The 27,311-nt window shown below is 38.1% G+C and overlaps 3 protein-coding genes across 3 annotated transcripts; all 3 read right to left on the reverse strand.

Moving 5' to 3' along the window:
- Nucleotides 1–17,312: 17,312 nt before the first annotated feature.
- LOC145771192 (uncharacterized) lies at nt 17,313–17,678 on the reverse strand. Its single transcript, XM_082582927.1, has one exon. The coding sequence runs from the start codon at nt 17,676–17,678 to the stop codon at nt 17,313–17,315; it is 366 nt and encodes a 121-aa protein (XP_082439053.1).
- A 6,790-nt stretch (nt 17,679–24,468) lies between these two features.
- LOC145770486 (uncharacterized) lies at nt 24,469–25,816 on the reverse strand. Its single transcript, XM_082582147.1, has 2 exons — nt 25,749–25,816; nt 24,469–25,181 (listed from the first exon to the last, which is right to left on the reverse strand). The coding sequence occupies exon 2, from the start codon at nt 25,144–25,146 to the stop codon at nt 24,529–24,531; it is 618 nt and encodes a 205-aa protein (XP_082438273.1). The 5' UTR covers nt 25,147–25,181; nt 25,749–25,816; the 3' UTR covers nt 24,469–24,528.
- An 80-nt stretch (nt 25,817–25,896) lies between these two features.
- Nucleotides 25,897–27,270, reverse strand: LOC145770485 (uncharacterized). Its single transcript, XM_082582146.1, has one exon. It carries the CDS (start codon nt 27,142–27,144, stop codon nt 25,897–25,899), a length of 1,248 nt encoding a protein of 415 aa, XP_082438272.1. The 5' UTR covers nt 27,145–27,270.
- Nucleotides 27,271–27,311: the final 41 nt, after the last annotated feature.

Consider the following 27,311-nt stretch of genomic DNA (forward strand, 5'->3'; position numbering starts at 1 on the left):
TGTTCCTTCCACACTTCTCCTCTGCTTTCCGGGCTGAAATGCAACTTCCCATCTCCACTCCTTATACATCTTCCCCCTACAATATCATTCCCATCCTTTTTCATTTGCTTTATGAGTCTGAATACTTTGTTTTGGCTCTCCCCCATTTTATTAAGTTCCTCTTCAGCACCATTCTTCATAGCTCTTGCAACAACCCTCTTTGCCTTCTTTTTCATACTCTTATACTTCTTTTCATTCTCTTCTGACCCATTTTTGCGCCACTGCTTGTATGCATCTCTTTTCTGTGAAATCGCATGCTTCACCTCTTCATCCCACCACCATGTGTCTCCACGATCCCTCCTCACTTTCTTTTTCCCACATACTTCATCACATGCTGCTAGGACACCTTTCTGAAATGAAGCCCACAAGTCCTGCGCACTCATGTTTACCAGCTCTTTTGCTCTTTTCACAAACTTAATTACCACATCTGATGTTTTGAGCAAACTGTCTGATGTTTTGATGTTGAAATGTGATGTTTTGATTTACATACATACATACATAGCCTACAGTCAAATCGCCCGCAGCAACAATTAATGCGGGATCAGCTTACTGATAGTCTATAGTGACGTAGACTGTACAGTAGGGTGGGTCGATTTTCACATAAAACTGTCGGATTGTCGCATAAATCGGTATTTAGGTTGGGCTTGCCATACTAAATAAAATGTTACAATTTCAATGTGATGGTGTGCTCCTAACCACTTACCCCAGGTGGTATGGAAAAATACAAGTTTCTACTTCAAGGTAAATTACATTCAATAGGTTATGAGATTGAAATGTAATGAGCTAAAGCCACACCTGGATTTGTGAAGAAAGGGGCGTTCTTCCCGGCTATCAGCACAAGGCTGAGCACTCACTAGTACAGCGAGCAACTGCGATTCGCCAACCATAACGGTGTGGCTTCCACGCTAGCCATTCAGACTTTCCAATCAACAATTGTTGATTGGTTGTCTGATTGGAAAGTCTGAATGGCTAGCGTGGAAGCCACACCGTTATGGTTGGCGAATCGCAGTTGCTCGCTGTACTAGTGAGTGCTCAGCCTTGTGCTGATAGCCGGGAAGAACGGCCCTTTCTTCACAATGTCCTCTGCCCTGGCGCCTGCTGGTTTTGTTGGCTCTTTCTTTGTTTCCACAAAGATAAGAGTTAAACTGACTGGTAAAGCGGTGGTCGAATAAATTTGTGGCAGAATACGGTGCGATACTGATGAGCCCAGCCTCATGGGCGAAACACGTGTCTATCGCTGTCAATTCTTGCTACAAATCGGCTGCCGAGAAACCACACCTGGATGTTAAACTAAGCAACACAGTCTTTCTTTGATTCAAATATAGGCCGCTGCTTCCATGCATCTAAGATAGAATAAACCAATAGTTCCTTTTCTCCTTTCCCACAGTTTTGAGGCTGACCTCAGCGACTACACGAATCATTCTTTCAACGGCTTTAGTCTGTGGTGTGTATGACGACTTTACTTGGACTGACTTTATTGCATCCCAAAGTTCATCCTCACTCTTAGTTCTTAGATGATAATAATGGTGGTTCAGTAACGTCAATCTGTGTCCAGTCGAACTCGATCATATCAATATATTCCTTTGCATTAAGATTAAGTTGATCAGCAGGGCGATGGAATCTTCATATTATTGTAGATGAAAGCTTTCGTGCTTTCAGAATTCAGCTCTGACAAAAGTACGCGCGCAATGGTGGTCAGACCGCAATGGGGCAAAATTTTATTGAAAATCGTTTTATGGTAGCATGTCAAACACAAAGAACGTGGAAAATCGCCATGTTAGGTTTTTCCTTTAGTATTCCTCTAAACGCGAAAAACTACACGTTCCAAAATTAAACAATAAATGCCATTATTACTATAAAAGTGCTCAATGCCAAGCAAAAGGCCAAGCAGAGCGAATTACATCAACTCTAGCTACTACTTATAAAACCTTAACGTCTTAACAGCCTGTTTCACCTTAATAGGAAGAATTTCTTCTGATGACCCTAATAAGATGAAGCAGGCTGTAAACGCTCACATTAGAATAACAAAATATTGAGCAAAGCACTGCAAAAAACTGATAAGATTACAGCCAACATTTAGAAAATGCCAGCAATTATAAATGCATCACTTATTCATGGTAACAAATGCATGAATCTAAAATATCATTTTAAACCTTTAAAAATTACTTGTTTATTACCACTTTTCGTGCTCTTAATACTACCGGTACTGTATTTTATGTTGCAATTACAATATTATATGGGTAAGACTTCTTAGTAGCCTACACATGATGTTGATTTCCTAAAAATCTAACTCCGGTTGAACTTGATTTGATGAGATTTAGAACACTGAGTCCTGTTTTTTAATATACATCTATCCTTGGTGTGGTTATCCAAATTAAATTGAGATGAAGAAAAATGTCAGTGGGTGGAATTCACAATGATAAACAATAATTGAGCACGTGCTAAACAGTGTCTCACTTTTCTCAATAACACAGGCCAACAAAAAAATTTTGGCACAAAAGGTGAGAGTCATTTTAGAGTATTTCAGGGCCCCTGATTCCGAAAATGCACTTAGTTTTTTCGAATTGGCTCTGGGTTTTCCAGATATTCGACAATGAAAATATTTTTGAAATCATTAATCAAAAGCTTTCAATTGGCACATTACTTATTTTCAGCCCTGCTTTTCATTGTGATGTCATAATTCCACTTGTCTAGTTCAATTGGTTGATATTGTACGAAACTTCAAAACGCAAGCAAGGGTCAAAATGAACTGTGATTAATGTAAGGGAGACATAAATATTCATTGAAAACAGTTGTGAATCAGTACCTCACAAGAGAAATAGCCCGAAAGTCATGTGTTTATCAATACAGCTTTATATTGAAAAGGTAGGCCTACTGAAATGGATACTTGTACAAATGAAATTTTATTCTAAGCCTTTGCTAAGGCCAAGTCTTTGCTGCAAGAAGTTTTTTTTTTATCTATACGCTAATAAATGGTGTGGACTATTAAACTATGCCTTTGACGAGTACGATGCTGTCCTCTTTACGGCTGCATTGACACTGTCTGATTTGTGAAGTGCTGAGGAGCAACGCATTCTGCAATGGATACAGCGCTATATAAAAACAAGCATTATTATTATTACTTTGACATGAAACAGGTTGATCAAGATAAGTCCTGGGTTCCTCCTAAAGTATGCAAACATTGCACTCAAACCCGTTTCTGGGCTCAAACCCGTTTTCTGGGCTCTTGGCTATGCAGCCGTTAGAGTGGTTCAAAAAATACAAGTTTCTCGGAATCTTCCTCCACAAGGCTTAAAATGTGCCATTTCCCCATTGAAGTACCCTTGTAAAAAATTAGACTGATTGGAGGTTGTTTGAAGGTCAATCAGATTTTCGATTTTTTACCACATGATGCATAAAACATCATTTTTTTCAATATTCTTCTGTTCAAAGATATTCAAAGGCAAAACTTTCTTATTCACAAATTTTGCATTCCAGAGTAATAGTTGTGCTTGCAGTAACATATTTGACAGGATAGTCACCTGCATAAAACTAGGCTCACTTTCTTATCCCAGTTTTGTCTCTTTATGACTCTTGTTTATGCAAGGTACTGGCACGAGGTTCCATTAGCTACAAGAGTTCCCAACAATGACTTCTCGACCTCCTTCACCACCACCCAATATGTCATATCAAGAAAGCAGCTTTGAAGGCTCTCCATCGTCACTTGTGGCATTATGCTGAGCATCTTGCTCTGTTAGCGCCGTTTGATGATCGAGTTAACAGAACCAAAACAGCATTGGTGACAAACTTGGCATGATCACCACATCCAAAAATTCTGAAGCGGCTGGACGCTGGACTATAACAAGTCTGTCACTAATGCTATTTGATCTGCTGTGTACAAATGCCAAATGGTAACAAAGAAGCAGGAGCATGCCTTGGCAATCAGACCCAGCATGCAATAATTTTAAAGCCAGTGTCAGTCTCCTGAAGTGGTTAATGACACAGCCGAGCGAAGAATTGCACTAATTCAGTCCTACAATTCAGCTCTAACCAAAGATGAGACTCAGAACAGTGCCTACTGCAATTAGTAAGCACCCACAGGAAAAGGTTTCCTGGTGCCGGTATTCCGGTAACCCTCAATCTCAACAAAGCCTGAAATGAGACTGTGATGAAAACAGTGGTCCAATGTCATATCTGATTTACCACCACAGTCCTTGACGCTAACATTGTATTTTAATTCATTTATCATGATATTGGTGTCTCTTTGCGATAAAGGAAAATTGTATTATGGTTAAACTGTTCACATACACACTAAGTTTAATTCTGCATCATACAAAAGTCTAGCTCATTCTCTGCTGTAGTTTTCAAGATAATAGGGGGCATTTCCCCCTCTGTAAGTCTTGCATACCATACCGGCCTGTGTGCGATAGCCGATAGGGTTTGACATAGGCAGAATGTGGTAAAAAAGTGAAAATCTGATTAACCTTTGAACGACCTCCAATCAGTCTAATTTTTTTGCAAGGGCACTTCTATGGGGCAATGGCACAGTTTAAGCCTTGTGGAGGAAGATTCTAAGAAATTTGTATTTTTTTGAACCACCCTACTGTAAAGGTTTTGGTAAGTAGTAGCTAAAGTTAATGTTCTATGTTTAAATGATTTTTTACCGGTGAGTATCCACGGATGGCGTTATGGATTACATTTTTATTTGCAAACCCGACTACAATAATGAGTTAGCTTAGCCTATGAAATTTCAAATTATCATATTGAAAAAACAATTTTTCACAAATATTACACTTATATGGTTGTTCCATAGACACTAGGGTGTACCATTTTTCAAAAAGTTTTTAGAAATTAGTGCGGCTAGCCTATGTATTACGGGTTTCCACTTTTGTTAAAAAGTATTTTGGTGGAGTTTCAGAATTTTCCCGCCAAAACTGTGGTTCTGCCGCCATTTTGAAAAAATGGCGGCAGATGAGATATTATGAAAATCTACAGCCTTAAACTGGCGCAATGTGATCATATAATATGTCGATTACGGGGTTTTTGGGGTCACAGAACACGAATATGAAGTCAAAAACGCTCTACGGCAACAATTTTGTAAAGTGAATTTTGACATAAGATGTGATCACACTGTTTTGGACTGCATATTTACATGAAAAGAGCATTTTATTGTCATTTTAACCTTGAAATGCATGTATTGTATGCAAAATCTTTTCTAGTCGGTGTGATTATATCAATCAGTACGAGGGAAAAATGAACATGTACTTTCTCGTGTACTTCAGATCCAATAAAAATCTACTAACTAGTCTACAGTAACCTGTATATTTAGTTGCTAACCTATACCTACTTACTAACTAATGGGCAGCAACAGCAGAGTACCCCACGGCAGACCAAAAGGTTCGAAAAGCAGAAGTAAACTCTACCAACTGGGTAAATGCCTTACTTCTACACGACGAAGATCATCATAAGCTACAATGACTCGAAGAGGAGCTAGTGATTCTACCCAAGCTACAAGATTCAGTTATGTCACTGAATGAGACGGCCGGTGAAGCATACCGGTTATTGGCACAAAGACCAAAAAGAAAGTACTTCCTCATTGGAAACACTAGCAAAGACTAGGTGTTTCTAAGCTCCCTAAAAGCTCTGACGTTCTAGCTAGGCTGTTGTTCCTCAGAGACGAAAGTCACAGAACGATCAACCAATCCATCGTGATAGCAAGGGAGGAAATTTGCCAGGTATGGAAACATCATTTTGGCTTTGGTTTGGTATTTGGTAAGAAGAACGAGAAGCAATCTGGAACAGACAAGGAATCGTGTAAGCTTATTGTTAAAAATGCAGATATAGACCGGCATCTGAGGAATTTGTGTGAAACTCGGTATCAACGAGAACTTGATTCCAGGCGTGAAGAGGAATAATAGTGATTCATTTAAAAAACGTTTGCGTGATATGGAAGAAAAGCTCAAGGATGCTCTGAACATATGTAAGACTACCTCGCTGTCAATTCGCATGCATTTTGGTATCATTGACTGGGAGACAGATCTGGAACATCTGAAAAATCCGCTCCAGCGAGATCAATTAGGTTGCGCATTGTGCACAGATACTCTGTAGAAGAGACGGGACTTCACTAGAGAAAAAACGACACAGTACAGCTGGTGAAAAGAAATATAAAGACGATGTTGCTGACAATCTTAAAACAGTGAAGTTGGAGTACAGATGAAGAAACAGAAAGTGACAGTGACAACTGGAAAAATTCTGAAAGGAAGAGAAAGAAAATGAATATTATGTCGCCTACAGCTTTAACATCTGATCGACTTTAATTGAGCTATCGGCAAAGAACAATGTTCGTGGCTGCTGTGGCTCAAGCTTTCGGCATACAAGTCGAAGATACTAATATCTCAGCCACAACAGCTCATAGACTGGCTAATAAGACTAGGTCCTCTCACTCCCAAAATATCAGAGATGAGCTCCAGGCCCCTGATTTGGAAATAATTTACTGGGACGGAAAGATTCTGAAAATGGGAGGATATATTTCATCAGAACGGTTAACTGTGTATATGTGTCTGACGTTAGTTTTGATGATGAAGGTAATGCAGAAATGATGCAGCTGCTGGGAGTGCCTGAGATACCAGACGGCACCGGATCATCTCAGGAACAGGCCGTAATAAGATTGGTGGAAGACTGGAGAATGAAAGTTGTCATTGGTGGTATGTTGTTTGATACGCCTGCTGACAATTCAGGGAGGTGGCAAGGTGCTTGTACATTGCTGGAGGCAACAATTGGGAAAGCAATTTGGAACATAGGCCTACTGATCAAGAGTGGCTACAAATGCCAGTATCAGAATGGAAAAATTTCAAAAATTTATGAGAAACTAAACAAATTCGCTTTGAACGTAAGGGTGGTCAACGATATTGTGGAACGCGGGATTAAGCTATTCACTGATTTTATTGGCAGGTGTTCTGACGAGAGCCACCGGCAAGCTCTCTTGGTTGTTGTGTAACGGCACAGAGTAACGGCACTCTGGTACTGTGTAACGGCACTCTGGTAATGTATTGATAAAATACCGCAAATTGAAATCAATCGGGACTGAACCATAAGGAATAGCATGCAGAAGAAATAGGGATAGATCATGGCTAAGAGTGATTAACTCAATTTATTTGTAAATGAATCGTGTTGTTATTTCAAAAGTTTGACAAAAGTTCAGGATTATTCATTTTGGCGTGAGGTATTCTTGGTCAGGTTGTGTCCATGTCTGTAAAATTTCACCATAAATTTCAAAGGGTAAAATTTCACTTTGCAAAATTGTTGTCGTAGAGCGTTTTTGACTTCAGATTCGTGTTCTGTGACCCCAAAAACCCCGTAATCGACATATTATATGATCACATTGCGTCAGTTTTAGGCTGTAAATTTTGATGGTATCTCATCCGGCCGCCATTTTGAAAAAATGGCGGCAGAACCACAGTTTTGGCGGGAAAATTCTGAAACTTCACCAAAATACGTTTTAACAAAAGTGGAAACCCGTAATACATAGCTGCACTAATTTCTAAAAACTTTTTGAAAAATGGTACACCCTAATAGACACCTTAAATAGAAGGACTAGTATCTGCTATGCTCGTTATTTGGAACTTGGGTGTTAAATCCAAACTTGGGTGTATCCAAAATGTGGTACAAACTATTCATAAAACTTTGTTTTCGGTGTCTTTTATAGGGTTTTGAGGGGCAAGGATTCCATTTTTCACTCTTGTTTTTCTCTAAAATGTCAATGAAAGGTCTTCTGAAGCTTATTTGTTGCAAAAATATCACAATTTTGGCAAAAATATGTGTTTTTTTTTAATTAGTCAATGGAACAAGAATTAAATTAAATTAAATTTTACACACCTATTCACTATCTTATATGATGAACACCTGCAAAATTTGAGTGAAATTTATTGAGAAACACGAGAGTTATAAAGCATTCAGTTTGGGGGTGTCTGCCGAGGGGGCACAATTTTTTTACTTTTGGCCATGTTTGAGGTCCTATTACTGCTTAAGTAAATAAGGTAAGAACCTAATTTTTTTACAGGTGATAGTACTTCTGCCAAATATTGAAAAAATAACATCATTCACGTTGTCACTCTAAAAGGTCAAAAGTCATAGACATCCAAATGTGGCCGTTTCCAGCTCTCGGTTAAAATTTTCCAAACTCAACCTTGCCAAGACCCTATTTTTGATTGGTTTTGGCTGACATTTAGTAGAAATGTTGTTTACAGGATTCTCTATGAACTGAGAAAATTTCAGGATCTCAAACATGGCCAAAAGTAAAAAAAATTGTGCCCCCTCGACAGACACCCCCAAACTAAATGCTTTATAACTCTCGTGTTTCTCAATAAATTCCACTCAAATTTTGCAGGTGTTCATCATATAAGATAGTGAAAAGGTGTGTAAAATTTAATTTAATTTAATTCTTGTTCGATTGACTTAAGTAAAAAAAAACACCCATTTTGGACAAAATTGTAATATTTTTGCGATTAATAAGCTTCAAAAGACCTTTCATTGATATTTTAGAACAAAACAAGTGTGAAAAATGGAATCCTTGCCACCCAAAACCCTGTAAAAGACATCAAAAGCAAAGTTTTATGAATAACTTATACCACATTTTAGATGGACCCAAGTTTGGATTTGGGACCCAAGTTTAAAAACCCGAGATTGCGAGTTACGAGTCCTTCTATTTAAGGTGTCTATGGGTTGTTCAGTTGTTCACCAATCACCAGTGTAAACTAGTTTGTGACCCTTATCTATGAGTGAAAATGCTTCATCACAGACATCACATGTATGTTATCTTTTTCTAGAATGAGTAAGCTTATGAGATTTTAAACCACCATATTGCAAAAATGACTCTTTACAAACATCACATCTACATGCTTTTTCTCCAGTGTGCATTTAATGATGTATTTCCCATGCAGAATTTGCACTCCAAAAACTAATGATTGACCAATGATGATTCCACTTTAAAATGCTTATGTATAACATACGGTACATACCACACAACTTCATTCAGAACTTCATCCTCAGTTGATTGGATTGGAGATGATAATTCTTCCTGATGCAAACTAGGATAATATTCCTTGGTGTCTGGACCAATTTCCAAATCATCTTGGTCAATAATTCCATAAGGTTTGCATATTTCACTAATTTCAAGCTTCACAGGGACACTTCCGTGTGGATTCATATTCAAAATTGGAGGAAACTGCAAACTGACTTAATCACACTTCTTTTGTAGCCTAATGAAGCAACTGAATGAAGGACTATTTCCTGAAAATCAAACAAAACAAGCATGTAAAAAGAAATAAACGGTCTATATTAAGAGTACGTACAATCAACTTTGTCAAAAGCATCATATTCATTGTTAAAAATATCACATTCATAAGAAGAGTTTACTCAGGTAAATTACCAAAGTCGATCATATGACAAACATGTAAAAACAAAACAATTACAATTCATAACACCCAAGAATATGACGTTGTAAAAATGTTATAACCCTACTATACACAGCCCTAATCAACGTGCGAACTTATTACGTAGTGGTGATTGGAAACCGATGTAATTTAGATTTCAAAAGATGGCTAGATTACAAAAACGACTTTTCACAAACCTCACATATATATAGCATTAACCACAATGAATTAGCCTGTGCTGTTTCAAATTAGCAGATCGAAAAAATGACTTTTTACAAACATCACACTTATAAGGTTTGTCACTAGTATGAGTGAGCTTAAGAAATTTCAAACCACCAGATTGAGAAAATAACTTTTCACAAACATCACACATTCATACGGCTTTTCACCAGAATGAGTTAGCATCAGGCCACGGTTAACATATGACATTTCAAACGATTAGATTGTGAAAATGAATTGTCACAAACATCACATTTGTGCAGTTTTTCACAAGTGTGAAACCGTTTGTGCCGATTCAACATACACATGTGTGATAACGATTTGACACAAATATTACGTTTATATGATTTTTCACCAGAATGAATTAGCCTGTGAGATTTCAGATGACCAGATTGCATAAACAACTTTTAACAAACATCATATTTACCGTATTTTACGGACCATAAGGCGCACTTTAAATCCTTTTTTCCTCATAAATTGATCGTGCGCCTTATAAGCCGGTGCACCTAATGTATGGATCAAGTACGGTAGTGCTTTATTGCCTACACTCAAAACCAGTACCGATACTACTATTATATAAAAAAAACACCGTCTTAAAATACGTTGCGTCCTATAGTCCGGTGCGCCCATAGACTCCTTAAGTAAAAGACTGGAATGTTGCGATCTCGGGGTTTTTAACTTGAGTCTGAATGATTAACTTGAGTCCTGGCTTAAATGACTTCTAGAGAAGCCAGAAACACAATCTTAGATTTCACATAAGGGTTTTTGAGGATGGCGAGTTCAATAGTGTCATTTTCAACACCGTTTGAGGTCATTTTCAAGGTCAAAATATTATATTTTAAGGTCAAATTACAGAATTTTGGTCATTTTTGCCCAATTTTGCGTCTAAATCGTAAAGAAAAACTGTTTGAAAGAAGTCTGTGACGAAATATGCTATTGCATCAACATCATATGTATGTCTCAACACTATGGCTATTATCTAAAGGAGTCAATGATTACAATATAATACACAAATTGAAAATACATAACAAGATGACACCATAATAGACAATGTCTATCACTAGTTGGAAAGCTTTTCTTGCCCCCTGAGGCATTCCAAAGACTTTTCTTTGTCACTTACATTGAGGACATAAGCTTTCAATAGAATGTTGGCTAAAGTAGTACAAGCAGCATTACTACTAGCTAAAGGTGCATCGACAAAGGTTAACAATTTAACAAAATGAAATCGGCAACGCATGTCAGTCTTGTCGTGCAAATTACAGCTTTGATTTCAGTAAATTGTTACGTCACAAAAGCTTGGAACCGCAATGTTTTGCTAGGGCATATGAAATCACCAAAATATTTCCGAAAATAAATAAAAAGAACTTCAAACAACTTACGCAGTGTAGAGAAAATATCTTACACAATAGATGCAGTAGGTGCACAATATCATATTTCGTCACAAACTTCTTTGAAACAGTTTTGCTTTACGATTTAGACGCAAAAATGGACAAAAATGACTAAAATTCTGTAACTTGACCTTAAAATATAATATTTTGACCTTGAAAATGACCTCAAGTATTGTTGAAAGTAACACTATTGAACTCGCCATCCTCAAAAACCCCAATATAGAATCCAAGATTGTGTTTCCAACCTTTCTAGAAGTCATTTAAGCCAGGACTCAAATTAATCATTCGGACTCAAGTTACAAACCCCGAGCATGGGAGGTTCCAGTCCTTTACTTAAGGAGTCGATAGGTGCGCCTTATGTATATATAAACAAAAAACTAATCAAAGCAATTTATTGACAATGCGCCTTATAATCCTGTGCGCCATATGGTCCATAAAATACGGTATATGGTTTTTACCATGAGATTTCAAACAATCAGATCGGGATAATGACTTTTCACAAACGTTACATTTATATCATTTTTCACCAAAGTGAACCCGTTTGTGCTGATTCAAATTAAACTGAAAAAGACTTTTCACAAATATCACAGTGATGTGGTTTTTCACTAGAGTGAGTTATCTTGAGAGATTTCAAGTCAGCAGATCGTGAAAACGATTTATCACAAATATCACATTTATATGATTTTTCACAACAATGAGTTAGCTTATGAGATTTCAAACTTATTTAAATCTTTACTAAAAGGCAGCTCTACTAATAACATGTTGTCTTTTTATAAGAAAGGGCCCACTGATGACTTTTCACGTTCCAGTAGATATGCATTTGTAACTTTTAATGCAAAACTTACAGTAAAATGGTTCCTCTGGTGAACAATCTAATGATTGGCCAATGATGATTTCAGATTAAAATGCTTATAACACACAGTACATACCACACAACGCCATTCAGAACTTCATTCTCAGTTGATTGGATTGGAGGTGATGATTGTTCCTGGTGCAAACATTGATAACACTTCTTGTTGTCTGGACCAATTTCAAAACGATCTTGGCCAATAATTTCATAAGGTTCGCATACTTCAGAAACTTCAAGCTTCACAGGGACACTTTCGTGTGGATTCATATTCAAATTTGGAGGAAACTACAAACTGACTTAATAACACTTATTTTATAATGAAGCAACTGAATGAAGTGATATTTTCTAGAAAATCAAACAGAACAAACATGTAAAAAGTAAAGATAAACAGTCTAAATTACGAGAACATAGAATCAACTTGTCAAAAACATCATTCACTTTCGTGTGGATTCATATTCAAAAGTAAAGGGAACTACAAACTAACTTAAAATAACTGTAAATTATATCAATAATTTCAATTATTTCAATAAACTGTAAATTGACTCAATAACACTTATTTTATAATGAAGCAATTAAATCAAGTAATATTTTCCTGAAGATCAAACAGAAATAACATGTAAAAGGTATAGAAAACTGTCAAAATTACGAGCATAGGAGAAAAGTGTTTGTTTTAAAGCTTCAACTCCAAAGTCCCTGACAGTAACATAATATATTAACATAATTTATAATATATAATTCACAAGGTCTTAGAACGTACTGTTAGAATTTTGGATGCCAACCTCTGCATACATTATAATCATTTGTTTTTTGTTTTCTCACTGGACAAAGTTACCATATGAGATTTCAAATAACACGAATGAGAATCACTTGCCACAAATATCATATTCCTATGATTTTTCAACAGTGTGAAACAGTTTGAAAACGATTTGTCATAAGCATTGCATCTGTGTGGTCTTTCACCAGATGGAGTTAGTTTATGAGATATCAAATTACCAGATTGAAAATGACTTTTCACAGGCATCACGTTGATATGGTTTTTTGTGTAGTCGTTTCTACCGATTGAAAACATCCAAGTATGAAAAAGATTTGTCACAAGCTAACCTATGCATTTATGTGGTCTTTTAGCAGAATGAGTTAGCTTATTAGACTTCAAATGACGCGGTTGCGAGAATGACGTTTGACAATCAAGGGTCCACGTCTTTTAGGCGCCGGTCAGATAGGTGCGCACACTGTGGTGTCTGGATATTTAGGTGCGGAGCACTGTGGCGCCTGTTCATTTAGGGGGTCTGCTACTATTCGGTGAGTCCGATTCGGTTAGTCTGATTCGGTGAGTTCCTAACCTCTAACCCCTAACCTTAAAACGGCAATGATAATTAGGCCACGGTACCCAATAATTTAAAAAAAAAATGGAAAAATCCCCCGTTAAGGGGTCGGACTCATCAATCAGACTCACCGAAACGGGCCATTCCGTCATTTAGGTGCTATTCCTAGTAAAGTATGCAGATTGTATCAGCTTGGCAGGTAAGGCAATGCTTTTCACACAAAATGTTATATTGAACAGAAAAGCATGTTGTTTAGTTAATGTGCGTATGGAGATGAGATGCGAGACAACGCTCTACTACTCTCGATATTAGCACATCTCCACAGGGCATTTGCTATGCATCCTGAACACAGGTTGCAGCCAGATGGAAGTTTACTTAATCTGTTATCTTTCGCAATTACTTCTACTCAGGATGGATTGGTCGTGTGGCGAGTTCGTATGAGACAACACTCTACTACATGAACCCTGGCTACACGTTGCATACATAATGGTGCGACTTTGCTCGTTATTAAACCTAGTCGGGGTTTTGACGGAAAACTAAATTACTCTTCACTCAAGCCTACCACCCGCTTGAATATAGGCTACGGTATATTTTTTACTGATGTTTAGTGTAGTTAATATTTGACTCACTAAAAGTGAACTCAGTCATGATCGGAAACTTGAATAATTTATTGATAAAGCTTTTGCCGACGCAAACCTGGACTAACAACAAATAAATGCCGAACACGCGCATTAAAATACAATATATTTTTCTGTTCAATATAACATTTTGTGTGAAAAGCATTGCCCTACCTGCCAAGCTGATACAATCCGCAGACTTTACTAGGAATAGCGCCTAAATGAACGGGCGCCACAGTGCTCCGCACCTAAATATCCAGACGCCACAGCGTGCGCACCTATTTGACCGGCGCCTAACTGTCTGGGCCTAAAAGACTTGCTCCCACAATCAACGTATGGCTTTTCTCTAGTGTGTATTTGCTGATGACTTTCCAAGTTCCAATCTAGATTTGCATTTAAAACTCGTATCACAAACTTGGAACAACTTCGTTCCCTAAATAACATACATTGCAGTTTAGGGTTTTTGAGCAGTTGGTTGGATGAAAGATAACCCTTCTTGATACAAATATGGATGACATGCCTTGGTGGCTGGAACAGCTTCTACATGATTTTGGTCAATGATTTCATAAGGTTCGCATACTTCAGAAACTTCACAGGGACACTTTCGTGTGGATTCATATACAAAAGTGAAGGGAACTACAACAAACTTATTTTATAAATACTTATTTGAAATAAAGCAACTGAATTGACATGTTGAAGCAGCATCCTTGTCAAAAACATCATATTCATATGGTTATTCACCAGAGTAAACAATGCTAGCACTAGTTGCAACGTTCATCTGAAGAATGTGAAAGCAAAAGCAGAAACATACAAAACATTTTACTGTTTCTCTGACGTATTGCGCACTATGATAATGCGCATTCTCAGAGGGAGCAACATGCAAAATAAAATTTACAAAGTTATACACTGCAGTGCGGTTGAAACCAAGAGAAAAAAATAAAACATACATTATTTTCAGATAGTACCTGCGAGATGTGCGAGCGTTACTTTCTACGTTTGATGTTTTGAAATCTTAATTTATTTTGGAATTCAATTTTGTCTCCAACTTTCTGTATATATCAGCTACTAAGACATTAGGTTTAAATCCATTTTTAAGACCACACTGCATAAACTCAAAAAGTGATCTGTCATAAACATTAAAATGTCATGATTTTTCATAAGCATAAAACAACAATAACATGTACAAGTAGCGGAAGCGGCAAATTATGGACAAAGGAGGGGAAACAGTAGTGCTTTTCTTCTGATAGCAAAAAGAGGAAGCACCTACCGTACCTGTTTTATAAATATTGAAGTGTTAGCAAGAGCGAGCTACTTTCAAAATCGCAAATGCCAACAATTGCATACATCAAGCTAACATAGTATTACGCAATCACAGCATTGAGTTAACAAACGACATTTCAAATGATATGATGAAACAAAGATCACATTTCTACGGCTTTTTACGAGTGTGAAGTAATTTGTGTTGATTTAAAGTACACATCTGTAAAAAATGATATGTCACATACTTCGCATTTATTTGTACAGGGTGCGGCAAAAGTCCTTGGACAACTTAAAAATCGAATAATTCTTTTAAAAGTTAATGAAACAAGATAACATTTTAACATGTATTAGAGAAGACAGTTTGCAACATATTTACAAAATTTCATTCAATATGACCTCCTCTCGCCTGAATAACAAGTTCAAGTCTCTTACGGAAACTCTTAGCAGCGTTACACAGGGTTTCCAGGGATAATCCATGGGGTTAAGATCTGGTGATGAGGGTGGCCAAAGTTCCTTGCTCCAGAAACTTGAAAAATTGTCCTGACACCATTTCTGGGTTTTGTTTGACGTGTGTGACGGCGCTCCATCTTGCTAGAACGTGAATGGACTTTCTTTGAAGTGTTTTTTGGCCCCTTGAAGCAGGGTTGCCAGATTTTAAATTGAAAAAAAAGCCAAACCTTCATAAAAAAAAAGCCAAAAAAGGCCAATAAAACTGTAAAAAAAAGCCAAACATTAAACTAAAAAAAGCCAAAAACCAGCCAAACAAGTCACTTGTAAAAACTAAGTTTGATAGGTAATCTCACGTTGCGTTCTAACAGTTTGTAATTCATTAAAAAAAATCAACAGGAGCTGGTAATTAGTTATGATTTTAGCTGTTGCAGTATGCTACCCTTTGCATTTGCAACAATTATATCTTGGAAATGATCAATTGCATTAATAGAGCTGTGGCATGCGACAGACAATGCTAGTTTCAGCTCAATCTTCTTTCTTTTTGCTTTTTCAGAATCAAGTGCAGTAGCTGCAAGCGTATCAAATAATAAAGAATTTTGACCTTGTACTGGAAGTTTACGTTTATGCTTCGTTGTCTTTTCATGGTTATTAAAATTACTTTTCTTTGGGACAATGGTTGCTTGGCATAACTTGCAAAAAGCATCACCTGTGCGCAGGCCCGTAGACAGCCGGGGGCCAGGGGGGCCTTGCCCCCCCTGAAAAAAAATTCGCCCCCCTGGCAAAATCCCAACATTCTCGAGCAACAGCTACAATTATAATGATTTTGCCCATCTTTCCCGTTGCAGAGCTTTTTCGGCCCCCCTAAAAAAAAGTTGGCCCCCTTGCTCTGCGGTCTGGCTACGGCCCTGCCTGTGCGTTCATCTTTTTTAAGCCAAGCAAACTCCTTTTCCCATTCAGGTAGATATTTCCTGCTGCTATCATACATTGCCTTCCACTTTCGTTTTGACATTATCAACAGCTACAATAGCCTACTTTTGAACAGATAATAATTAATACGGTACTTTAAATAATAGCCTGTCAAAATGGTCACTTTATAAAAATTAACAAGCATCGCCAAAAGAGCAAGCCTTCATCCTTGCACACGCTGTCAGTCTGCCCCTGCACTCCTGCAGTTTCTGCACAGTGCACATGCGCATTAACAAAAACAAATAGCAATTCCACAACCCACAGTGAAAGAATAAAAGACAAGTGTTGCCATTGTTGTTTCAATCTTACAAAATACAGTAAATGTAAAAAAAGCCAAACAAATAATTTGCGCCCAAACCAACATGAAAAAAAAGCCAAAATAAAGCCAAAAAGCCAAACCCAAATTTTGTGGCCAAACGACTTCAAAAAAGGCCAAATTTGTGAAATTTGGCCGTAAAAAAGCCAATCTGGCAAGCCTGCCTTGAAGTGCCGGAGTCAAAATCAACTCAATGTAAGAATTTGTATTCACTTTTGCACCTTGTCCTTGAGGGACAAAAATGAGAGAAGATTTCCATGTCTTGGATATGGCGGCCCAAACCATCACGGATGAGGGCTTTTGACGTCTGAAAACCCGCTTTACGGAATCATGAATGTCTGCTGATGATTTTGCAAGAATTCGATCATTTGTCGATTGCAAATTGCCTCAACTGTGAACAATTTCTCATCAGAAAAAAAGATTTCATCTGTGTGTGTACCATCTTTCAGTTTGTTAAGGAGAATCTTCGCTCGAGTCAATCGTTTTTCTTTTTGGAGATCCGTGAGGTGCTGGCAGTTTGCATTTTGAGAGGCGACAACTTCAATTCACTTTTAACAATTCTTCTCATGGTTTTTTCACTCACATCCATGTCATGAGCGATTCTCCTCATGGATCTCATTGGGTTGCGCCTAACACGAGCTTTGACAGCTTTGATGAGCTTTGGAGTCCGAGCAGTTCGTGGTCTTCCACTGCGAGGACGATCTGCAGCATTTCCAAGTTCCTCAAATCTCTTCACAGTGTGATAAACTGTTGATCTGGGAGCTTTAATCAGCTTTACAATCTCAGAGTTTGTCTTTCCCGCGCGGTGGAGTTCAATAATGGCTTCACGTTTAGCCTTCATACTATTAAGTTCAATTAAATTTTATCACCCAAGTACTGAAATCTTAAAAATAGGGTTTATTACACTCCATATTGAATAATAGCAATGAGATAAACAGATTAAAACCTACTTTAAATTAATTTACAAAATATGTCCAAGGACTTTTGCCGCACCCTGTAGATTTCAAAAATGACTTTTCGCAAACCTCACATTTATTGTAGCTTTTCACCAGAATGAACTAGCTTGTGCCGTTTCATATTACCAGATTGTTAAAATGACCTTTCACAAACATCACATTTATATGGTTTTTCACTTGTATGAGTGAGCTTATGAGATTTTAAACCACCAGATCATGGAAATGATTTTTCACAACATCACATTTATATGGCTTTTCACCAGAATGAGCTAGCTTATGAGATTTCAAACTATCATATCATGAAAATGACTTGTCACAAACATCACATCCATACGTTTTTTTGCCAGTGTGAAACCGTTTGTGCCGATCTAAAGTATGCATGTGTGAAAACGATTTGTCACAAATATCACATTTATATGATTTTTCATTAGAATGAGTTAGCTTATGAGATTTCAAATGACCAAATTGCAAAACAGACTTTTCACAAGTTCACATTTATACAATTAAGAGTCCAGGTGCAAAATGATCAAACTACCAAAACCAAATTTTCGAGTAAACTGCAAATGAAAGTTTGAGATTGCTCGTTTTGTGGCTGAACCTTGTTATTTTAAAGCCTTATTTTGAGAGATATTGATCGTTTTGCCGCAAAAAAGGTTGCTACACAAAACTTTCAATGCTAACACAACGGGGGATGGTAAAATCTAAAAATCTCAAATAATGGAGTTTGATCGTTATGCACCTGAGCTCTTCAATTTTAAAGCTTAGGCCACATTTCAGGAAGTGAAAAATTTAATGAGGCCCACAAAAGTCGTGCATAGTGAAATGTAAACAACTAAACATAAACATTTTAGGCTTCTTTTGAAGCTATCAATGAAAAATCTCCATTCTTCAATTATAACTAACACACCTATGGCAAGTAAGAGCCCTTCAATGACAATACACTAGTCAAGCAAAAGTAAAGAATTGGAAGAACTCCATTTACTGTTTTGGTAAAACGTAATATTAGTTCCAGATTGAAGAAGGTTCTTTTATTTCAATCTCAAAGACAACAGCCAGGAAGAGTGTTTGGAAAGGCTCAAGTCAGAAATAAAACCATTTAAATGTGCTTGGTTAAATGGCAAAGGCTTGAATGACACATCAAGATGGAGAAACTCATCGCTAGAAGTTGACATGTGTTCCTCGTCTGATGTTTTGGACTGAACCAAATCATTGTCTCCCAAGATCAGGGAGTTTGGCGAATACTTGTTTAGAAATGTCACTGCAATGAGCTACAGATCTTTAGCAGGATCGAGATTTAGATAGTCCAACAGATGATTTGTAGGAAAATAAAAGTCTGCAACTGACCAAATAGGATCATTATGACAGCTGTGGCGATAACATACGATGACTGATGAGCAGCACAGATAGGATATAGTGTTCTGCGCTCTCATTTAATCAGCAAACAAGTTTTCAACTACTTTTTAGGTAAGATCTAAAATGGAATCATGTCACTTGTCAATCTATTTTTCTAGCACGATTAAGCAGTTTTTTGATCATTTACAAAAAAGATGCAATGACAGATTGAAACAAAACTTTATTTAAGTCCAAGTCACTTAATGACAACATCAGCGTGAAAAAGCTAACAGAAAAATAAATTCTAAAATTACAAAAAAAGTTATTTTTTGTGTGAGACAGTTTGTTCACATTTTCGAGCAGGCAATGAAAAGGCAGGTGAGTGTCGCTTTGCTCAGTTCTACTTCATCATGTATTCCATTGGGTGCCTTGTAAATGGGACATTCAAAAACGACATGATCAGCAGTTTGTTTACAAAAAAAGTTATTTTTTTGTGTGAGACAGTTTGTTCACATTTTCGAGCAGGCGATGAAAAGGCAGGTGAGTGTCGCTTTGCTCAGTTCTACCTCATCCTGTATTCCATTGGGTGCCTTGTAAATGGGACATTCAAAAACGACATGATCAGCAGTTTGTTATCGTCGCCGCATTCACAAGCCAATGAGAAGACCAAACTCCACTTGTGCATATTGGAATGGAAACGGCCGACTCCTGTTCAGATTCTATTTAGCTTGACCCAAGTCGGCAAAGTAGCTCCTTACAAAGGAAGCACGCCACCAGTTGAGGTATAAAACCATAGAGTTAGGTGTCAATAGCACATCATGTTGTGTTCCACGTGTCTTCCATGTAATGTGCTGCACTGATGGTATGAGCACTGAATGGTTGTAATAATTCAAGGGCGGCTGGCGCAAAGGGGTATCTTGACTTTAATCGCCAAGATAATTCCTGAGGTGATACGTTGAGTTTTGAATAGAGCAAGTGGTCAGGATATTCTGTATCGGGAGCCAGGTGTATAATGTCTCCCTTTCGACGAAGCTCATGAGGTTGGATATCTGTAATGATTGGTAAGTATTGTGTTGGAGTTGGGCACAGCCATCCAGTCACGGTACGCAATGCATCGTTGATTGGCATATCGATAAGGCGGGTGTGGGCATTGTGGCGCCAAGCATCGGTACTGCATTTAGCAGTCAAGCGGACCAAATCCAGGGTTGCAGTGCGCAAGGTGTCAGCACCTATACCCTACGTTGTGCCTATCAAACGTCTCAACAAAGCGAAACGAGATGTCAGCTTTTTGCATAGTGACTGTAGATGGTGACGACATGTGAGTGACTTGTTTGAATGCTACCCCAAGGTATGTAGGTTCTGGGAAAGGTCTTGCCGTTGATGATCACTTTCAGGTCACCATTCATGTCAGGTCAATAAAACCTGATGCGATAGAGAAAAAGTGATTTTAATCTCGGATTCAGCGCCCTCAAATTACCCTAAAACGATTTTCACAGTGAAATCAACTCTGAAAAAGTTTTTTTGTAGACCAGTGTTATAAATACACAGTGCCAGAGGTGGGCAGTAGCGCGCTACTTTTGTAGCGCCGCTACTGTTTTGGTAAAAGTAGCGGTAGCGGTGCTACTTTTTTGCTGGAGTAGCGGCTGTAGTAGCGGCGCTACTGGCGTGGCCAAGCAGCTATATAATCGGTTTGATTGCAAAGTTTCGGTCTTTTGGGAATCTCTTTTTCTGGTTTGGAGCTAACAATCCTGCGATCAAGGTATGAAATCGATAATGTTCATTTTAATTTTTAAAATAGCCGAATTAAAGTTGTATATATATGGTTAATAGAATATAGACTAATGCAGTGAGCATTGCCTCATCATTCATCACCTATGCTAAGATGTCCAAAATAAGGTTTTATCGTATTGGTTAAAGTAAAACTGTTGACAATAATGGTTAGCGAAGATATTTGTTGCTGATAAAAATTTCTTGCATGATGGCTTTTGTAAAAAGAAATCATTACAGGGCAATTTTGTGTGATGCCGATGCAGCGATAACATTATAAATAATATTAATTATTTTGTAGTGACAAAGTCTTAGTGTGGAACCCCGTACAAGCTACACGCTTCTATTATTGTGGCTGTGCAGTGTATGTCACTCTGTGGCTGTGCACTCACTCGGTCAAACGCCGGTGCAGAAGGAAACAGCAATTGTGGACGCATTTTTTTCGGACAGGAGCAAGTCCTTGAGCTTTTCGAATACCGAGTTAAAACATCTGTTCATTTAATGCAACACCTCCATTCCTTGCAGTGCTGCGGTGGAGAGACTTTTCTCTGTTGGAAAAATGTGCATAAGCCAAAGCGGGCAGGACTCAGTGACTCTCACTTTGAAATGCTCGTGTTTTTGAAAGATGCGTAACAATAAATTTCCCTTAGAATGTGTTTTGTATAACGATGTTAAAATGACAGTGTAAACGAATGATAACATTCGTTTTCAAGGTCAATTTTGCGTCACTAGGGACTTGAAGAGAGCTTCCTAGTGTCATTTTAGACAAAAGTAGCGGCAGAAGTAGCGGTAGCGCGCGCTACTTTGGTCCGAGTAGCGGTAGCGCGCTACTTTTGTAAATTGGTAGCGGGTAGTGGTAGAGCGCTCGCTACTTTGGTCCAAATAGCGGTAGCGGGTAGCGCGCTACTTTAAAAGTAGCGGGTGCCCACCTCTGCACATTGCATTTGATGTTTTTACTCTCACTTACTGGCAAATAACACATTAATAAAGACTTGAATGTTCAGGAGAATGTTTGCTTGCAAACAAGTTTCTTCACAGATTTTGGAAAACAAGCAAAACTATGCACAAATACTTTTGTAATACACATGCGCATTGAACTGATTATTATAATCAAAGACATTGACATTATTATTAACAAGGAAGACTCAAAAACGTGAAAAGGGCAAATTGAAGAGGAAAGAAGAAAGGTGGACTTGACAAGAGAGGATGTGTTAGATTGATGTGGAGGCGATTGCAACGCTTGGAGGTGAATCCAGCCACCTTCAGTACTAGGGACATCACCGGATTAAAACTGGACTATTAAAGCAATGGACAAAAACTACGTTCTGCATCAGTCTATATCAATTTGACATCATCATATTATTAGGTTACTCAAGCTATTGCCTCTGAATTTTTTGTTATAGAGTGAACTTTTTATGCTTTTTCAATGAACTTTTGTGAAAATATGTGTTGTCACACACATCGCACTGACATGATTTTGGAACAGAATGGAGGATAAGCATAATATGGTGTTTTAAGTTATAAAAACGCTTAGTGGCATACATTACACCCAGGGCTGCGGTTTTTGCTTTTTTCGGCAGCAATGCAGCTCGACATGCGCCGTCACTATTCGACAAATGACGCGCCTTACGGAAAAAACAGAGAGAAGACATCAAGTCAGGTAGAAGAACAATCGGAGAAGGGGAGCATCAGGTGATGCAATCATAAGAGTGCCGACTTACGTAAATTTCCTTGCGACAGGTACTTCAAGGCAAGGCTTAAAAGTGACGTTACACGCAAGAAATCCCCAAGGCGTCAGCGCCGCCGTTTTGAACACTGCGGGAAAATGCTTTGATAGAAGTTCTAACGACTGGCATCAAACATTTCGCCACTCACGTTTCATGCTATTCGACACAACTGGCTTCTTTTATAAATGAAATACCTTAGGTTACTTTTAGTTGTCAATGTCTATGTCAGTTTGTATTTCGCCGTATGAACCAAATTAACAAAATTGACTCCGTGAGATACTTATTACAAGGGCCATTTTTATTTTGACCTAAAAAAAAATTTTCGACTTCATTTTGACCTAACGAAATTGCTTATTTGTAGAGGCCACACTTCTTCCTTCAATTGATACCAGTTACCCAAACATGATATTTTGTCGATTTTGGACCCAAACGTCTAAAAAGTATGCCGTGTTGTTTTGGCGATAGATTTAGATAGCTTGTGTTATTTTGTCCTTGTGGAAAGGGCACTTTGCCTCGATTTGCTCCGTATGGTAACTTTCCAGTAAACAGCAAATTAAACAGGAAGAAGGTGCTCACTGTCGTAAAAAGCAGCTCCAAGTGCCACAGGTAACAGAGGCGACGGTAAGCACCAAGCAGGCATCACAAAAATCTTTGCACCGGTCTTTATTTTTAACTGTTGCTACGACTGCGTCTACGTTTTTGAAGTAATCACAAAACTTCCTGCTTATATATCAATTCCTTGGGTGAATATGGTTTAATTTTGTCGCAGTTCCTGACTTACAATGCTTCCACAAGGATTTTGACAAAAATTACTCTCAAGAAACACAAAAAGTTTGTCAAAAGCCATAATTTGATAAATTTTGACTTCATTGTCAATTTTGACTTTATTTTGACCTATAAACTTCTTAGAAACAGTCCTCCAGGTGCTGAAAACAACTGTATTCTTTGATTTGTGGACAGACGAGGTCCTTAAAAAATTTTGACTTTATTGACTTTTACGAGCCCTAGTGATAACATTTCTGAGTTTGCACAAGCAGTTTAGTTGGTGACCACTACCATCTGCAAATAGAAGGTCAGGCCCTGGCGATAGCATGGCTTCACTAGATGCTCAAGCTCATCAGGAAGTTGAAACAACCACTCATGTTGAAGTACCACCAACAATCGAAAGATCTGGGTCTAAAGTTGCAATGTTGTACGAAGGGGCTTGTTTGCCATCTCGGCACACCATAAAGGCTTAAACGCTGTAACATTACGCCGCTGTTTTGTATTATCGTAGTTTTGTTCTGTTTTCTTTCATCTGCAGTTCATTTTTCACTTTATCTTTGCTGTGTTTCTTGGTAACTTACATATTTCGCTCGTAACTGTGTTTGCATGCGGGCTGCGGTAAGTGCATAACCATTTACGTACTAAGCGAGACTAAACGGATGCCAATGCCAATGGAAGAATTCTCGCAGTAGGTTACGCTAGGGGTATAGCCTAAGGGATTTTTTCTTTTGTGATCCTCAGTTTCGCATTTCTCTTCATAGAGCAAAACAAATAATATACATGTCCGGTAGGTACACACAGAGGTGGGCACCCGCTACTTTTAAAGTAGCGCGCTACCCGCTACCGCTACTTGGGCCAAAGTAGCGCGCGCTACTGCTACCCGCTACCAATTTGCAAAAGTAGCGCACTACCCGCTACCGCTACTCGGGCCAAAGTAGCGCGCGCTACCGCTACTTCTTCCGCTACTTTTGTCTAAAATGACACTAGGAAACACGCAAGTCCCTAGTGACGCAAAAATGACCTTAAAAACGAATGTGATCATTCGTTTACGCTGTCATTTTAACATCGTTATACAAAACACATTCTAAGGGAAATTTATTGTTACGCATCTTTCAAAAACACGAGCATTTCAAAATGAGAGTCACTAAGTCCTGCCGCTTTCGCTTAAGCACATTTTTCCAACAGAAAAAAGTCTCTCCACCGCAGCACTGGAAGAAATGGGGGTGTTGTAGTATTTAATGAACAGATGTTTTAACTCGGTATTCGAAAAGCTCAAGGACTTGCTCTTGTCCGAAAAAAATGCGTCCACAATTGCTGCTTCCTTCTGCACCGGTGTTTCACGGGATAGTGCAAACACTCCAAAAAATACATCCTCGGAGTCATGTCTGGTGTTGGTGTCACTCTTCTCGATATCAACCTGGCTTGATATCTCCCGCAACAGTCGAATTACATCTGTCTTGACTTTTTCTTGCAGTGCGTCAGCATCATCCGTGGAAACGTAGTGCAGAAATTGTAGCCACGACGTCTTGAAGGAGGGATGAAGATATGATGCCATAACGCATTTCATGTTGTTGAAGCACTTGTTGAATCGTTTCTTCACCCCTTCAAGGACTTTCACTTTCAACTCCTCACTGGTCAGAAGATCACTGATCTCGGTAGACTTCTTCTCGCAAATTGTGATGGTTGGAAACAAGACTCCGTAATATGTCTTGGACTCGCCCTGAGGAATGTCTAAAGCCTGGCAGATACTGATAGGCTTCATCACACGGAGATATTCGCCGAAGAAGTTGACGTCAGCTAGAAAAGACCGAAACTTTGTAACCAAGCCGATTATATAGCTGCTTGACCACGCGAGTATTGCAAAAAAACAAGCATTTTTTTCAATTTAAATTAAAAAGTAGCGGTAGCGGGAGTGCGACTGAAAAAAAGTAGCGCCTCTCCCGCTACCGCTACTTTGAAAAAAAATAGCGCCGCTACTGCAGCCGCTACTCCAGCTAAAAAGTAGCGCCGCTACCGCTACTTTTACCAAAAAAGTAGCGCCGCTACAAAAGTAGCGCGCTACTGCCCACCTCTGGGTACACAACTTAGCACTTGATACTCCTTTGCAATCACTCAACCAGAGTGCGATTAAAAACTTAAGTAAGTGACTCTGATACCACACAACTTATAATCTGACTCTTGTGACGTCATAATACTATTTGACAAACAAACGCAGAATTTTTGGTAGTTTGACTAGAAAGAAAAGATCGCAGCCTTGATTACACCCATGTGCTTTTTCATGAGAATGATTTAGCTTATGAGATTTCAAATGATGTGACTGTAAAAATAACTGTTCGCAATTATCACATTTGTATGGCTTCTCACCTGTGTGAAGTAGTTTGTGCTGGTTTAAATTATCACTGAGTGAAAACGATTTGTCACAAACACTGCATTGATGTGGTCTTTCACCAGAATGCCTTATGAGATTTCAAATCACGAGATCGTGCAAATAAATTTTTACAAACATCACACTTTATGGTTTTTCACCAGTGTGAAGAAGTTTGTGGCGGTTTAAACCAGATCTCAGTGCAAACGATTTGTCACAAACATCACATTTATATGGTTTTTCACCAGAATGAGTGAGCAAATGATATTTCAAGTGACCAAGTTGCGAAAACAACTTTTCACAAACATCACATTTATATGGCTTTTCACCAGAATGAGTTAGCTTATGAGTTTTCAAACTACCACGTTGTGAAAAAGACTTTTCACAAAGATCGCATCGATATGGTTTTTCACCAGTGTGAACACGTTTGTGCAGATTTAAAGTAGATCTCAGTGAAAACGACTTTTCACAAACATCACATTTATGTAGCTTTTCACCAGAATGAGTTAGCTTATGATATTTGAAACTGCTATATTGTGAAAACGAATTTTCACAAACATCACATTTAAATGGTTTTTCACCAGTGTGAAGTAATTTGTGCGTATTTAAAGTAGATCTCAGTGAAAACGACTTTTCACAAACGTCACATTTATGTGGCTTTTCACCAGAATGAGTTAGCTGATGAGATTTGAAACTGCCATAATGTGAAAAAAACTTTTCACAAATATCACATTTATATGGTTTTTCACCAGTGTGAACGCGTTTGTGCCGATTTAAATTACCACATTGTGAAAACAGTTTATCACAAACATCACATTTATACGGTTTTTCACCAGCGTGGAGTAATTTGTGCATATTTAAAGTAGATCTCAGTGCAAACGATTTGTCACAAACATCACATTTATGTGGTTTTTCACCAGAATGAATTAGCATATGATTTCTCAAAGGACGATATTGAGAAAACAGCTTTTTACAAATATCACATTTATATGGTTTTTCACCAGAATGAAGTAGTTTGTGCGTATTTAAATTTGATCTCAGTACAAACGATTTGTCACAAACATCACATGTATGCGGTTTTTCACCAGAATGAGTGAGCAAATGAGATTTCAAGTGACCAAATTGCGAAAACAACTTTTCACAAACATCACATTCATATGGCTTTTCAGCAGAATGAGTTAGCTTATGAGATTTTAAATTGTTAGCTTGCGAAAATGACTTTTCACAAACATCACATCGATATGGTTTTTCACCAGTGTGCATTCGCTGATGAATTTCAAATTTAGATTTGTGCTTAAAACTCTTTCCACAAAATTGGCAACAAAGTTGTTCCTTGAAGTGAATGTTTTGATGACTAATCAATGCTAACTTGCATTGGAAATGTTTATTACACATATTGCAGTTGAAAGTTTCCTTCTCAGTTGTGTGGAAGAAAGATAACCCTTCTTGATGCAAATATGAATGACGTTCCTTGGTGGCTGAAGAAGTTTCTGAATGATATTGGTCAATGATCTCATACGGTTTGCACACTTCAGAAACTTCAAGCTTTACTGAAACCTTTT

Source organism: Aplidium turbinatum, chromosome 5 (genome assembly GCF_918807975.1).
Source record: "Aplidium turbinatum chromosome 5, kaAplTurb1.1, whole genome shotgun sequence".
Lineage (NCBI taxonomy): Eukaryota > Metazoa > Chordata > Ascidiacea > Aplousobranchia > Polyclinidae > Aplidium > Aplidium turbinatum.